Source organism: Hypanus sabinus, chromosome 11 (genome assembly GCF_030144855.1).
Source record: "Hypanus sabinus isolate sHypSab1 chromosome 11, sHypSab1.hap1, whole genome shotgun sequence".
Taxonomy (NCBI): Eukaryota; Metazoa; Chordata; class Chondrichthyes; order Myliobatiformes; family Dasyatidae; genus Hypanus; species Hypanus sabinus.
The window spans coordinates 1161200-1178302 of record NC_082716.1 but is presented as its reverse complement, the minus strand read 5'-3'; the positions used below and the strand labels follow the sequence as shown (position 1 = coordinate 1178302).

At 47.2% G+C, this 17103-nt stretch overlaps 1 protein-coding gene across 1 annotated transcript in view; it reads right to left on the bottom strand.

Annotated features, from left to right (window-relative positions):
• Positions 1-17103, bottom strand: part of LOC132402321 (collagen alpha-1(XI) chain-like) — a 404241-nt gene that overhangs the window by 125897 nt on the left and 261241 nt on the right. The window contains exons 33-38 of the mRNA XM_059985200.1: positions 14442-14495; positions 13893-13937; positions 6742-6795; positions 6609-6653; positions 6150-6203; positions 5452-5505 (exon numbers count right to left, since the gene is read on the bottom strand). Of these exons, the coding sequence (XP_059841183.1) occupies positions 5452-5505; positions 6150-6203; positions 6609-6653; positions 6742-6795; positions 13893-13937; positions 14442-14495 (306 nt within the window). The remainder of the gene's footprint in view (positions 1-5451; positions 5506-6149; positions 6204-6608; positions 6654-6741; positions 6796-13892; positions 13938-14441; positions 14496-17103) is intronic.

The window sequence follows — 17103 nt, the reverse complement described above, 5'->3', positions numbered from 1 at the left end:
CTGGTCTTGCACACTAGGAGGTACCTGTGTCACTCTCAGTGAGCTCTGGTCTTGCACACTAGGAGGAACCTGTGTCACTCTCAGTGAACTCTAGTCTTGCACACTAGGAGGTACCTGCGTCACTCTCAGTGAGCTCTGGTCTTGCACACTAGGGAGTTCCTGTCACTCTCAGTGAGCTCTGGTCTTGCACACTAGGAGGTACCTGTGTCACCCTCAGTGAGCTCTGGACTTGCACACTAGGAGGTACCTGTGTCACTCTCAGTGAGCTCTGGACTTGCACACTAGGAGGTACCTGTGTCACCCTCAGTGAGCTCTGGACTTGCACACTAGGACGTACCTGTGTCACTCTCGGTGAGGTCTGGTCTTGCACACTAGGAGGTACCTGTGTCACTCTCAGTGAGCTCTGGTCTTGCACACTAGGAGGTACCAGTGTCACTCTCAGTGAGCTCTGGTCTTGCACACTAGGAGGAACCCGTGTCACTCTCAGTGAGCTCTGGTCTTGCACACTAGGAGGTACCTGTGTCACTCTCAGTGAACTCTAGTCTTGCACACTAGGAGGTACCTGTGTCACTCTCAGTGAGCTCTGGTCTTGCACACTAGGGAATTCCTGTCACTCTCAGTGAGCTCTGGTCTTGCACACTCGGAGGTACCTGTGTCACTCTCAGTGAGCTCTGGACTTGCACACTGGGAGGAACCTGTGTCACTCTCAGTGAGCTCTGGTCTTGCACACTAGGAGGTACCTGTGTCACCCTCAGTGAGCTCTGAACTTGCACACTAGGAGGTACCTGTGTCACTCTCAGTGAGCTCTGGTCTTGCACACTAGGAGGAACCTGTGTCACCCTCAGTGAGCTCTGAACTTGCACACTAGGAGGTACCTGTGTCACTCTCAGTGAGCTCTGGTCTTGCACACTAGGAGGAACCTGTGTCACTCTCAGTGAGCTCTGGTCTTGCACACTAGGAGGTACCTGTGTCACTCTCAGTGAGCTCTGAACTTGCACACTAGGAGGTACCTGTGTCACTCTCAGTGAGCTCTGGTCTTGCACACTAGGGAGTTCCTGTCACTCTCAGTGAGCTCTGGTCTTGCACACTCGGAGGTACCTGTGTCACTCTCAGTGAGCTCTGGTCTTGCACACTAGGAGGTACCTGTGTCACTCTCAGTGAGCTCTGGTCTTGCACACTAGGAGGTACCTGTGTCACTCTCAGTGAGCTCTGGTCTTGCACACTAGGAGGAACCTGTGTCACTCTCAGTGAGCTCTGAACTTGCACACTAGGAGGTACCTGTGTCACTCTCGGTGAGGTCTGGTCTTGCACACTAGGAGGTACCTGTGTCACTCTCGGTGAGCTCTGGACTTGCACACTGGGAGGAACCTGTGTCACTCTCAGTGAGCTCTGGTCTTGCACACTAGGAGGTACCTGTGTCACCCTCAGTGAGCTCTGAACTTGCACACTAGGAGGTACCTGTGTCACTCTCAGTGAGCTCTGGTCTTGCACACTAGGAGGTACCTGTGTCACTCTCAGTGAGCTCTGGTCTTGCACACTAGGAGGTACCTGTGTCACCCTCAGTGAGCTCTGAACTTGCACACTAGGAGGTACCTGTGTCACTCTCAGTGAGCTCTGGTCTTGCACACTAGGAGGAACCTGTGTCACTCTCAGTGAGCTCTGGACTTGCACACTAGGAGGAACCTGTGTCACTCTCAGGGAGCTCTGGTCTTGCACACTAGGAGGTAACTGTGTCACTCTCAGTGAGCTCTGGACTTGCACACTAGGAGGTACCTGAATCACCATCAGTGAGCTCTGGACCTGCACACTAGGAGGAACCAGTGTCACTCTCAGTGAGCTCTGGTCTTGCACACTAGGAGGTACCTATGTCACTCTCAGTGAGCTCTGGTCTTGCACACTAGGAGGTACCTGAATCACTATCAGTGAGCTCTGGACTTGCACACTAGGAGGAACCAGTGTCACTCTCAGTGAGCTCTGGTCTTGCACACTAGGAGGTACCAGTGTCACTCTCAGTGAGCTCTGGTCTTGCACACTAGGAGGAACCCGTGTCACTCTCAGTGAGCTCTGGTCTTGCACACTAGGAGGTACCTGTGTCACTCTCAGTGAACTCTAGTCTTGCACACTAGGAGGTACCTGTGTCACTCTCAGTGAGCTCTGGTCTTGCACACTAGGGAGTTCCTGTCACTCTCAGTGAGCTCTGGTCTTGCACACTAGGAGGTACCTGTGTCACTCTCAGTGAGCTCTGGTCTTGCACACTAGGAGGAACCTGTGTCACTCTCAGTGAGCTCTGGTCTTGCACACTAGGAGGTACCTGTGTCACTCTCAGTGAGCTCTGGTCTTGCACACTAGGAGGTACCTGTGTCACTCTCAGTGAGCTCTGGACTTGCACACTAGGAGGAACCTGTTTCACTCTCGGTGAGCTCTGGTCTTGCACACTAGGAGGTACCTGTGTCACTCTCAGTGAGCTCTGGACTTGCACACTAGGAGGAACCTGTGTCACTCTCAGTGAGCTCTGGTCTTGCACACTCGGAGGTAACTGTGTCACCCTCAGTGAGCTCTGGACTTGCACACTAGGAGGTACCTGTGTCACTCTCGGTGAGGTCTGGTCTTGCACACTAGGAGGTACCTGTGTAACCCTCAGTGAGCTCTGGACTTGCACACTAGGAGGTACCTGTGTCACTCTCGGTGAGGTCTGGTCTTGCACACTAGGAGGTACCTGTGTCACTCTCGGTGAGCTCTGGTCTTGCACACTAGGAGGTACCTGTGTCACTCTAGGTGAGCTCTGGTCTTGCACACTAGGAGTTAATTGTGTCACTCTAGGTGAGCTCTGGTCTTGCACACTAGGAGTAACCTGTGTCACTCTCAGTGAGCTCTGGTCTTGCACACTAGGGAGCTCCTGTCACTCTCAGTGAGCTGTAGTTTTGCAAAACTCTCAGCAAACTGTGGACTTGTGCATGAGGCTGTGCTTGTAACTGTAAGGGAGCTATGTATTTGTCAAATAGGAGGTCTCTGTCACTCTCAGAGAGTGGTGGAATTGCACACTGGGAGTTCCCTGTTTCTCTCAGAGAGCTGTCAACTTACACTTAGAAGGTTGCTAACATTCTCAGAGAGCTGTGTTCGTGGAAACAAGCAGTGCCCTGTCACTCTCAGAGAGCTGTAGATTTGAACACTGGGAGGACCCTAACATTCCCAGTCAGCTGAGGTCTTGCACACTAAGAGGTCCCTGTCAAGCTGAGAACTGTGGATTAGCATACTAGGAGGTTCCTGTCACTTTCAGAGAGTGTGGTTTGCAGACTCGGAGAGCCCTGTTACTCGCAGGGAGCTGTGTTCATGCACACTCGGAGCACCCTGCCAGTCTCAGACACATGCGGACTTGCATGCTAGGAGGCCTCTGTCACTCTCAGAGAACTGTAGATGTGCACACTAGGAGGACCCTGGCACTCTCATTGAGCTGTAGACATACACACAAGCAGGTTCTTGTTACTCTCAGTGAACTGTGGACTTGGATACTGAGGAGTTCCTGTCACTCTCAAAGAGCTGTGGATTTGACACACTAGGAGGTCCCTGTTGCTCTTGAGTGGTTCCTGTCACTCTCAGCGAGGACTGACTTGCACACTGAGGTCCCTGTCACTCTCAGACAGCTGTGTATTTGCACACTAGGTGGTCAATGTCACTCTCAGAGAGCTGTGGACTTCCACACTACACCAGTGAAGAAAGCTAATGGCATGTTGGCCTTCATAACAAGGGGAGTTGAGTATAGGAGCAAAGAGGTCCTTCTGCAGTTGTACAGGGCCCTGGTGAGACCCCACCTGGAGTAATGTGTGCAGTTTTGGTCTCCAAATTTGAGGAAGGACATTCTTGCTATTGAGGGAGTGCAGCGTAGGTTCACAAGGTTAATTCCTGGAATGGCGGGACTATCATATGTTGAAGGATTGGAGCGACTGGGCTTGTATACACTGGAATTTAGAACAATGAGAGGGGATCTGATTGAAACATATAAGATTATTAAGGGATTGGACACACTGGAGGCAGGAAGGATGTTCCCACTGATGGGTGAGTCCAGAACTAGAGGCCACAGTTTAAGAATAAGGGGTAGGCCATTTAGAACAGATGCGGAAAAACTTTTTCACCCAGAGAGTGGTGGATATGTGGAATGCTCTGCCCCAGAAGGCAGTGGAGGCCAAGTCTCTGGATGCATTCAAGAGAGAGTTAGATAGAGCTCTTATAGATAGCAGAGTCAAGGGATATGGGGAGAGGGCAGGAACGGGGTACTGATTGTGTGTGATCAGCAATGATCACAGTGAATGGTGGTGCTGGCTAGAAGGGCTGAATGGCCTACTCCTGCACCTACTGTCTATTGTCTATTGAGGTCCCTGTCACTGTCAGAGAGCTGATGATTTATAGACTAGGAGGTTCACCTTAGTCCACCCTAGTCTCAGAGAGCAATTGAAGTGAATACAAGGATGTCCCTGTCACTCTCAGACAGTTGTAGATATGCACACTAGGAGGTGCACACACAGAGAGCAATCGATGTGAATACTAGGATGTCCTTGTCACCCTCAGTGAGCTGTGGATTTGCACACTAGGAAGACCCTGTCACAGTTAGAGAGCAGTGTCTTTGCACACTAGGCGGTCCCTGTCACTCTCAGTGACCTGTGGATTTTCACACTAGGTGGATCCTGTCACTCTCAGAGAGCTATTGGAGTGAATAATAGGATGTCCCTGTCACTCTCAGCAGGCTGTGGATTTACACACTAAGAGGTTGCTATCATTCTTAGAGAGCTATATCGAAGTGCACACCAGGAGGTCCCTGTCCCTGTCACTATAAGCAAGCAGGGGGTGCACACCATGGGGCTCCCTGTCACTCTCAGAGAGCTGTGGACTTGCACTCTGAGGGGTTCATGTCACTCTCAGAGAGCTGTGGACTTGCACACTTGGAGGTCCCTGTCACTCTCAGAGAGCTGTGGACTTGCACACTTGGAGGTCCCTGTCACTCTCAGAGAGCTGTAGACTTGCACACTTTGGCGACCTTTTATAAGAACTACACTGCCAAGATCTCTGCCATTGACTCGGCCTTACTGGAATTTGTCATCCCAATGTGCTTTACTTTCCCCGCCACTGCACCATCCTTCCAGCCCATACATTTATTTATCATGTGCACCTTGAAAGCTGATCTGTATCCTTACACTTCCATCTGCAATACTGGATTCTACAAATCTTCAAGTTGTCTGCATACTTTGTAGTCAGCACATGCATCACTGGTCCCAGCAGCAGTCCCTACAGAATCCCATTCCAATATGCACCACACCACCAATCCCCCTCTACCTCCTTTGTCTCCAAGCCAGTTGGCCAAGAAGCCTCAGACCTTGTGATGTAACCTTCTGGACCCGCCTACCATATGGAACCTTTTCCCACCGTGACCAGAACAAGCACCCACAACAGTTCACTCACCGTCTCCCCACGCTGACCGGGATGACCGGGAAGTCCATCTTTACCCGCTGGACCCTGCAGAGAGCAGAGAGATGTTACTGTATGGGTGAGGGGTACTGCATGGAGAAGACGTTACTGTATGTGGGGGTTACTGCACAGGGGATAGGTACTGTACAGTGGGAGGCAATTAGAGAAAAAAGGGAGTGGCAAGAAGGGAGAAGGGGAGAAGTTACTGTATGAGGGAGAGGAACAGAGATCAGAGAAAGAGGGGAGTGGAGAAGGGAGGAGGGGAGAGTTTACAGTATGGGGAGAAGGGTTATTGATTGTGGCATTACTTTATGGGGAAAGGCGAGGGGGACAGGTTACTGTAGGGAATTGGCGGGGAGTGGAAAGGAGAGGGCTGAGTAGACTGCACATGGTGGGGTGGGAAGGGGTAGAGAGGACAGAGTATAGTGAGGGGGTGAGGAGGAAGGGGAAGGGGAAGACAAGGAGGGCAGGGGAATGGAGAAGAGGAGAGTGGGGTTGAGAAAGTGTAGGTGTTAGAGAGCTGCCCTCTGGGACATGATCAGAAAGCGAATGGGACCTTTCTCAGGCGAGTTCAATCCCATTGGCTGTGGGGGGAGGCTTTGACCCCATCAGGCGATGGGGTGAGTGGTCGTTTCTAGGGTAGGAGGTGGTTACAAGAGGAGAGGAAATGAAGCCCCTAAGAGGCTACTTACAGGTGGTCCCTTCAGTCCTGGAAATCCGACTGGCCCCTGGGGTCCTTGTGGTCCCTGAAACACAGAGCCAACAATGAGATCAGACCTCCACACCCACCCCAAAACCTCCCCCCATGCTTTCCCCAACAGACAATCCAACCCCTGTACTCACCTGCCCTTGAACACCCGCCACATCCTTCTTCCTCCACTGGGACCCCCCCCCACAAACTCCCCCTGTACTTATCCCCACACCCTTCACCCTGTACTCCTTTCCAAAACATCCGCATCTCCCCCCACTCTGGCTCTCCAAACCATCCCCCAACCCACTCACCACCCAGATGGGAGCGTGTGAAGTCCATCAGGAGATGAACTGAAGAGTCGATGTCTATGCCATGCTGCTCATGTGCCATCCCATTCCCAACTCCCTGGACCACCATCCCACCAAGTTCCAAGGGTGGAGCCACTGCCCCAATCACTCACCCTTTCGCCAGGAGTTCCCGGGGGCCCATCATTGCCCGATGTTCCCTGTGAACAGAGAGAACAGGATTATGAGAGTGTTCCTGGGGTCCCTCCCATCCAAGCCTCGGATCGGACAAACTATTCCAAGAGTTACCTTTGCTCCAGGTTTCCCAGTGGGACCTCTTGGACCTCGACCTCCTCGTGGGCCCTGGGGAGAAAGTTAAATCCAAAAAATGGTTTAATGCTTGTATACAGTAATGATATGGCAGAATTCACCCTGCAGACTGAGAGGGAGAAGCTAAAGTCAGCCTATCAGTATTACAGTGGAATAAAGGGATGAGAGAGGAGTTGTCCAAAGATTGGAAGTGGACATAAGCAGGAATGATGGCAGAGCAGCAATGGCTGGAGGTTCTGAGGATAATTCAGAAGGCACAGGTTTGAAACCTCCCAAAGATTTCTAAAGGTGGTATGACATAACCGTGGCTGACAAGGGAAGTCAAAGAGAGCATAAAAACAAAAAGAGGGCAAACAATTAATGGGACGTTAGAGGATTGGGAAGCTTTTAAAAAACAACAGAAGGCAACTTAAGAAGCCATAAGGAGAATATGAAGGGAAATAGCCAATAATATAAAAGAGAATACCAAAAGTTTCTTTGGATGTAAAAGGGAAACTAGAGCAAATATCAGACTGCTGGAGAATTATGCTGGTGAGGTAATAATAGGGAACAGAGAAACGACGGAGGAACTTTACACCCATTTTCACTGTGGAAGACTCTAGCAGAATGCCAGAAATTCTAGAGTGCCAGGAGGCAGAAGAGAGTTGTTGCAATTACTAGGGAGAATTTGGAGTGGGAGCAAAGGTGGCCTTTTCTGGTTGGCTACCGGTGACCAGTGGGACCACTTCTTTTCATATTACAGTATATGTCAAAGATATGGATGATGGAATTCATGGCTTTGTGGCCAAGTTTGAGATGATAGGAAGATAAGTGGAGGGACAGGTAGCGTTGAGGAAGTAAAATATCTGCAGAAGACAGGGGGATGATATATAAAGTCAAAGAATCAAAGAACACTACAGCATTTGTTTGTCATCTATATCAGCAATCTAGATGATAATGAGGTAAACTGGATCAGATAATGGAGGCATTGGTCATGACCTTTCAAGAATTACTTGATTCTAGCATAAGATCATGAGACATAGTTGCAGAATTAGGCCATTTGGCCCATCGAGTCTGCTCCATCATTCAATCATGGCTGATACTTCTTTCTTCTGTTCAACCCCATTTTTCAGCCTTCTCTCCATAACCATTGATGATGTGTCCAATCAAGAATCTATCAAGATTTGCCTTAAGTACACCCAATGACCTGGCCTCCACAGCTGCCTGTGTTAACAAATTCCATAAATTCACCACTCTCTGGTGAAAGAAAGTTCTCCACATCTTTGTTTTAAATGGAAGCTTCTCTATCCTGAGTCTGTATCTTCTTGTCCGACACTCCCCTACCATGGGAAACATCCTTTCCACATCATCTGTCAAGGTGTTTTAACATTAAAAAGGCTTCATAAAAACACAGAAACATAGAAAACCTGCAGCACAATTCAGGCCCTTCAGCCCACAATGCTGTGTCGAACATGTACTCACTTTAGAAATGACCTAGGGTTACCCATAGCCCTCTAATTTTCTAAGCTCAATGTGTCCCTCTGTCTCTTAAATGACCCTATTGTATCTGCAATCAGATTCTGCCTCATCCTTCTAACTTCCAGCAAGTACTGTACCAGAGACATCAAACATTCCTCATATGTTAACCCTTTCATTCCAGGAATCATCCTTGCAAACCGCCTCTGAACCCTTTCCAATGCCAGCAAATCTTTTCTTAGGTGAGGTGCAGCCTCACCAGTGCTTTGTAAAGCCTCAGCTTCACATCCCTACTCTTGCATTCAAGACCTCTTGAAATGACTGCTAACATTACAATTGCCTTACTCACCACTGACTCTAATTACAAGTTAGCATTTAGGGTATTCTGCACAAAGATTCTCAAGCCCCCTTACATCTCAGATTTTTGGATTTGATCCCCACTTATAAAATAATCTTCACATTTATTTCTACTACCAAAGTGCATGATCATGCATTTTCCAACATTATATTTCACTTGCCACTTTCTTGCCTATTCTCCTAATCTGTCTAAGTTGTTCTGCAGCCTTCCTGTTTCCTCAACACTACCTGCCCCTCCACCAATCTTAATTTCATCTGCAAACTTGGCAACCAAGCCTTCTAGTACATCATCTAAATCGTTGACATACAACATAAAAAGAAGTGGTCCCAACACCAACCCTTGCGGAACACCACTAGTCACTGGCAGCCAACTTTTATTCCCACTCGCTGCCTCCTACCAATCAGTCAATGCTCTAACCATGTTAGTAACCATGGTGCCAGAGGACTGGAAAATTGCAAATGTCATTCCACTCTTTAAGAAGGGAGGAAGGCAAAAAGTTGGAAATTATAGGCCAGTTAGTCTAACCTTAGTGGATGGGAAAGAGTTGGAGTCTATTATTAAGGATGTGGTTTTGGGGTATTTGGAGACTAATGATAGAAATAAGTCAAAGTCAGCATGGTTTCTGTAAATGAAAATCTTGCCTGACAAATCTGTTGGAGTTTTTCAAGGAAGTAACAAGCAGAGTGGACAAAGGAGAGGCAGTGGATGTTATTTATTTGCATTTAAGAGGGCATTTGATAAGAGGCTACACATGACGCTGCTTAACAAGAAAAAATCCTATGCCATTACATTAATAGGGAAATAATGATTTGGATAATGGAATCAATGGCTTTGTGGTAAAGTTTGCAGATGATACGAAGATAGGTCTAGAGGTTGGTAATGCTGAGGAAGCAATGTGATTACAGCAGAGACAAATTGGAAGAATGGGCAAAAAAGTAGCAGATTGATTCACAATCTTGGTAGATATATAGAACATAGAACAATACAGCGCAGTACAGGCCCTTCGGCCCACAATGTTGTGCCGACCCTTAAACCTTACCTCCCATATAGCCCCCCCCACCTTAAACTCCTCCATATACCTGTCTAACATGTATGATAATGCATATTGGTAAAAGGAACAATAATGTGGGCTATTATCTAAATGGGGAGAAGGTTCAAACATCAGAGGTGAAGAGGGAATTAGGAGTCCTTCTGCAAGACTCCCAGAAGATTAGTGTTCAGGTTGAGTCTGTGGTAAAGAAGACAAATGCAATGTTGGCATTAGTTTCAAGGGGAACAGAATACAAAAGCAAGGAGATAATGGTGAGGTGATCAGTACTGCACTCAGTTCTGGTCGCCTCACTACAGGAAGATTGTGGAAACTATAGAAAGAGTGCAGAGGAGATTTACAAGGATGTTGTAAGACTCTAGTGATTGGTAAGTTCATAGAGAAGATCCTGAGAAGCAGGATTTATGAACATTTGGAGAGACATAATATCATTAGGAGTTGTCAGCAAGTTTTTGTCAAAGGCAGATCGTGCCTGACGAGCCTGAATGAATTTTTTGAGGATGTGACTAAAAACATTGATGAAGGTAGAGCAATAGATGTAGTGTATATGGGTTTCAGCAAGGCATTTGATAAAGTACCCAATACAAGGCTTATTGAGAAAGTAAGGAGGCATGGGATCCAAGGGGATCTTGCTTTGTGGATCCAGAACTGGCTTGCCCACAGAAGGCAAAGTGTGGTTGTAGACGGATCATATTCTACATGGAGGGTGGTGACTAGTGGTGTGCCTCAGGAATCTGTTCTGGGACCCCTTCTCTTTGTGTTTTTCATAAATGACCTGGATGAGGAAGTGGAGGGATAGGTTAGTAAATTTGCTGATGACAAAAAGGTTGGGAGTGCTGTGGATAGTGTGGAGGGCTGTCAGAGGTTACAGTGGGACATTGATAGGATGCAAAACTGGGCTGAGAAGTGGCAGATGGTGTTCAACCCAGATAAGTGTGAGGTGGTTCATTTTGGTAGGTCAAATATGATGGTAGAATATAGTATTAATGGTTAGACTCTTGGCAGTGTGAAGGATCAGAGGGATCTTGGGGTCTGAGTCCTTAGGACACTCAAAGCTGCTGCGCAGGTTGACTCAGTAGTTAAGAAAGCATACGGTGCATTGGCTTCATCAAATATGGGATTGAGTTCAAGAGCCGAGAGGTAATGTTACAGCTTTATAGGACCCTGGTCAGACCCCACTTGGAGTACTGTGCTCAGTTCTGATCATCTCACTACAGGAAGGTTGTGGAAATTATAGAAAGGGTGCACAGGAGATTTACAAGGATGTTGCCTGGACTGGGGAGCATGCCTTATGAGAATAGGTTGAGTGAACTTGACCTTTTCTCCCCGGAGCGACGAAGGAAGAGAGGTGACATGATAGAGGTGTATAAGATGATGAGAGGCATTGATCATGTGGACAGTCAGGGGCTTTTTCCCAGGGCTGAAATAGCTAACATGAGAGGGCACAGTTTTAAGGTGCTTGGAAGTAAATACAGAGGAGATGTCAGGAGTAAATTTTTTTTTACGCAGAGGGTGGTGAATGCGTGGAATGGGCTGTTGGCGACGGTGGTGGAGGCAGATATGATAGGGTCTTTTAAGAGAGACTCCTGGATAGGTACTTGAAGCATTGAAAAATAGAGGGCTATGGATAATTTCTAAAGTAAGAACATGTTTGCCACAGCTTTGTGGGCCAAAGAACCTGTATTGTGCTGTAGGTTTTCTATGTTTCTACAGCACTAGTCAGGCTGCACTTCAAGCATTGTCAACAGTTTTGAGCCCCATTACTCAAAAAAGATGTGCTGTCATTGGAGAGAGTGTATAGGTTCACAGGGGTGATTCTGGGAATGAAGCAGTTACCATAAGAAGAGGGTTTGGAAGCTTTGGGCCTGTACTCAATGGAATTTAGAAGGATGCGGGTGGGGGCAGGGGTGAGGGATCTCATTGAAACCTACCAGATGTTGAAATGACTGGATAGGGTGGATGTTTCCTGTGGTGGGGTATTCAGAACTCAAGGACACAGCTTCAAAAATGAGGGGCGACCCTTTAGAACAGAGATACGGATAAATTTTTTTAGCCAGATAGTGAATCTGTGGAATTCTCTGCCACAGACTGCCATGTCCGCATTAGGGTTGCGAGGCCATGTCCATAGGTATATTTAAGGCAGAAGTAGATCGTTTCTTGATTGGTCGGGGCATCAAAGGATATGGTGAGTAGGCAGGTGTATGGGGTTGATTCAGATCCAGTATCAGCCACGATGGAATGGCAGAGCAGACTTGATGGCCTGAATGACCTAATTCTGTTCCTATGTCTTATTGTCTCATAATAAGAGTGTACAACCAGAGACTGGTTTCCAGGGTGGAAATGGCTAATAGCAGGGGACATAATTTGAAAGTGTTTGGAGAATGTATAAGGAGATGTCAGGTTTCTTTTCTTTATACAGAAAGTGTTGGGAGCATGAAACGTCCTGGCAGGGTTGGTGGTAAAGGCAGATACATTTCAGGCACTTATGAAACACTTAGGAAGGTACATGGATGATGGCAAAATGGAGGGCTATGTGGGAGGGAAGGGTGACATTGTTCTTAGGGTAGTTTAAGAGGTCGGCACACATTCTGGGCTGAAGTGCCTGTACTGTGCTCTTGTGTTGCATGTTCATCCCAATGTTGGTTACACTCAGTGACGTCCACATTCCTCAGCAAGCAGTGAGGCTGCCATTGCCCCTTTGGCCTTAATCACAATAGGAAATGATACAGGAAATGTGCTGTTGCCAATAGTTACACAGAGTCCCAGTGAGTCCTCTCCAGAAATATTGTGTCAGCTCTGGACTCCCAGCATCAGGACCCAGGTCTGGTCTCCATGCCTCATGATACGGGTCTGACCATTCAGAGCAGAGAGGGGAGGATATTCACTGGTACTGCTCATCTGTACTTAGATGGAAAATTCACAATCAGGAGCAGGTCAGCAGTAAGGAAAAGGTGTAGAAGAGGTGTGTACATCACCAGGCTCAGGTGAGATCTATCTCAGAATCCTATGGGAAGCAAGGGAGAAGAGGGCTGGAAGAGATTTGTGTACTGTTGTTGGATGGGAAACAGCTATAGAGTGATTGTACACAGGAGGCAATGTCCTGGGAGACAGAAGGACAAGGTAAATAGAATTGCTGAGGCTTATTTAAGAAGAGCATCAGGCAATAGGCCAGGTAACTACATACTGGTAATCCTTACATCAGTGGGACGAGGACGATTGGAAATAATCCTGTAGAATAGGGTTTACGAACATTTGGAAAGGCAGCAATGATCAGACATAGTCAGAGTGGCTTGGTGTGGGGAAAATCCTGCTTCGCTGATTTGATTCTGAATTTTTGAGGAGGTAACTGATGAAAGTAGGTGGATATTGTCTATGTAGACTCCAGGATGGCATTTCCATCTGATTGGCAGTTTCACTTAGTATACAGGACCAAAGACAACTGTATTAGAAAATAAAGGTGGTAGGTGGAATTTGTGCAGACTGGGTCTGTGATTGGTTGATGGGTGGATGGCTAGGGGCTGTACTGGGTCTGTGATTGGGTGATGAGTGGGTAGGGAAGGGGCTGTACTGGGTCTGTGATTTGGTAATGTGTGGATGGATAGGGACTGTACTGGGTCTGTGATTGGGTGATGGGTGGGTGGGTAAGGCTGTACTGGGTCTGTGATTGGGTGATGGGTGGGTGGGTAAGGCTGTACTGGGTCTGTGATTGGGTGATGAGTGGGTAGGGAAGGGGCTGTACTGGGTCTGTGATTGGGTGATGAGTGGATGGATAGGGACTGTACTGGGTCTGTGATTGTGTGATGGGTGGGTGGGTAAGGCTGTACTGGGTCTGATTGGGTGATGGGTGGGTAGGGAGGGGGCTGTACTGGGTCTGTGATCTCCCCAGAGGAGCACCAGTCAGTGAACAGACTCAGGACAGATATCGAGAAACCATTGGACATGAAGGCAATTGAGGAGTGGAGTTGGTGCAGGAAAAGGGTGCTGAGGTCAAAGACTCATCAATCATCAGGAATCAGGGTGCAGGTGGCCTCAACCTGTCCTCCTCACATCCCATCTTGTCCAATCACCAACCCCTCACCCTCAGGTCAACCCATACTCTAACCCCTGACCCCTGCGCCGTCCTCCCTCTCACGTCTGCGCCTGTCTGGGGCAAAGTGGTACTTCACCCATTGCGTGTTGACTGTAGATAATTCACTCTGTTACACACCACCCCTTGACTGGGTCTCAGCAGCACTGATGGGAGTAGGAGAGGGAGGCGAAGGTACTTACTGTTGGGCCTCGCTGACCTCTTGGTCCAGGTTTCCCGTGAACTCCCTGTCCAAAAGAAGAAAACAAACATCAGATACTGAGAGCAAACGAGAGAGGCAAGTTGATTCGGACTCAGACACGGACTCCAAATGGGCACCTTGCAAATTCAGCAGCCACATCCGACGGCAAGAGCAAATGGCAGCTCTGCTGAGCAGGAGGTGAAGTTGATTCAGGCACAGACATGCACAACGACTCAGAATCGGACTCCAACTAGCCTTAGGCAGAGTTCAGCAACCAAAATCTGGATTATACTCACTGTGGGAGGGTTGGTACTGAAGTATTATGTATGCCTCTGTGTGCGAACATTGTGAGTACATGCACAAGCGCTTGCATGTGTGGGTGTGAGCCTGCATGAGTGTGAGTCCGAATGTATGATTGTGAGTATTCGTGTATGAGTGTGTGTTGGTGTGTTGAGTGTGAATGTGTGCACTGCTGAATGAATGTGTGTGTGCGTATGTGAGTACTGGTGACTGTGTGTGTGATCTGTCAGTCAACAATTCCCAGACTTACCCTTGCTCCTTTCTCTCCATTAGCTCCTGGGAATCCCGGGAATCCAGTTGATCCCTGAAGGAAACAGAAGGAAGAGATGAAGGTGAGGAATGCCAGTGTGAGCAATCAGATGCTTCCGTTCCTGCAAAAAGGCCTATCCTGGGATGCTGTATAGAGAGATACAGTATCCCAATGATCCCAATGGATCGCAAAGGAAATTACGAGTGCACAAATATACAAATATTAGAAAATAGGGAAGAAAAAAATAAAAAATAAGAAGGCCTCATATAGCACTCTTTGGAGCAGTGAAGTTGTCTTAGTCAACAGCAGGGGGAAGGGAACCAGTATGATAGAGCTGAGGAAGAGCCAGCAGGTTTACAAGTAAATGATGGGTCTAACATGAATGTAAGAAGGACAAGCCAATGATTGGGTACAAATGCAAACAGAGCAAAGAGTTAAATTGTACCACAGAGGCAAAATTCAAAAGGCTGAAGAGTGCAGGACTGAAGGTGCTGTGTTTAAATGGGCATTGCATTTGGAATAAAGTGGAAGAACTTGTGGCATAATTAGAGACTGGTTGGTATGACATTGTGGGCATCGCTATGTCATGGCTGAAAGAAGGCCATAGTTGGGAGTTTAAGATCAAAGGACATAATTTGTATCGAAAGGGCATGCAGGAAAGTATAGATGGTGGTGTGGCAGAAATGAGTAGGATGTTGGATGATTGGGAAGCTTGTAAAATCTAACAAAAGGCAACTAAAAAAAACTATAAGAAAGGGAAAGATGAGATATGGGGGCCAACTAGCCAATACTATAAAGCAGAATACCAAAAGTCTTTTCAGTTATATAAAGAGTAAAAGGGAGGTGAGAGTTGATATTGGACCACTGGAAAATGATGCTGGTGAGGTAGTAATGGGAGACAAAGAAATGGCAGATGAACTTAATGAATACTTTGCATCTGTCTTCACTGTAGAAGACACCAGCAGTGTGCCAGAGGTTTATGAATATCAGGGAGCAGGAGTGAGTGCCATTGCTATGACAAAGGAAAAGATGTTAGGCCAACTCAAGGCTCCTAAGATGGATAAGTCACCTGGACCAGATAGACTACATCCCAGAGTCCTGAAAGAGGTTGTTGAAGCGATAATGGATGCGTTGATCATGATCTTTCACAAATCACTTGATTCTGGCATTGTCCCAGAGAACTGCAAATTGCAAATGTCACTCCACTCTTTAAGAAGGGAGAAAGGCAAAAAGAACGGAAATTACAGGCCAGTCAGTCTGACCTCAGTGGTTAGGAAAATATTAGAGCCTATTATTAAGGATGAAGTTTTGGGGTACATGGAGACTAATAATAAAGCAGGTCAAAGTCAGCATTGTTTCTATCAAGGGAAATCTTGCCTGACAAATCTGTTAGACTTCTTCATGGAAGTAACGAGCAGGGTGGATAAAGGAGAGGCAGTAGATGTCATTTATTTGGATATTCAGAAGGCATTCGTTAAGGTGCCACACCTGAGGCTGCTTAACACGATGAAATCCTATAGCTTTACAGGAAAGATACTGGCATGGATAATGAATGGCTGACAGGTGGGAGGCAGCAAGTGGGAATAAATGGGACCTTTTCTGATTGGCTGCCAGTGACTAGTGGTGTTCCTCAGATGTCAGTATTGGAACTGCTGCTTTTCACATTGTTTGCCAATGATTTGGAAAATGAAATTAATGGCTTTGTGGCAAAGTTTGCAGTTGATTCGAAGATAGGTGGAAGAGTAGGGAGTGTTAAGGAAGCACTGTGATAGAAAAATTGGAAGATTGGGCAAAAAAGTAGCAGATGGAATATAGTGTTGGGAGATGTATGATAATACATTTTGGTAAAAGGAATAATAGTGCAGACTATTATCTAAATGTGGAGAAGGTTCAAACATCAGAGGTGCAGGGGAACTTGGGATCCTCATGCAAGACTCCAAGAGGTTAATTTTACAGACTCTACCTGTAAAAGGCAAATGCAATGTTGGCATTTATTTCAAGGGGAATAGAATCTAAAAGCAAGGAAATCATGCTGAGGCTTTATAAGACACTCGTCAGGCCACGGAGTATTGTCGAAGGTTTTGGACCTCATATCTCAGAAAGAATGTGTTGTCATTGGAGAGAGTCCAGAGGAGGTTCACAAGGATGGTTTTGGGAAGAAAAGGGTTAACATATGAGGAGCATTTGATATCTTTGGTCCTGGAATTTAGAAGAATGCGTGGGGATCTCATTGAAACCTACCGAATGTTGAAATGACTAGATAGGGTGGAAGTGGAGAGGATATTTCCTATTGTGGGGGTATCCAGAACTAGAGAGCACAGCCTCAAAATTGAGGGGGCGACCTCTTAGAACAGAGTTAAGGAGGAAATTTTTAGCCAGTGAGTAGTGGACCTGTGGAATGCTCTGCCACAGACTGCAGTGGAGGCCAAGTCTGCATGTACATTTAAAGCGGAAATTGATCGTTTCCTGTTCGGTCAGGGCATCAAAGGATATGGCAAGTATGGGATTGAGTGGGATCCGGGATCAACCATGATGGAATCGCGGAGCAGACTCAAAGGGCTGAATGGCCTAATTCTGCTCCTACGTCTTCGTCTATTACTAAAAATGTTTCTTTGTTCAGCCTGGATGGTATGCAGAGGGTAAGAAACATTGTCCAGAAAAG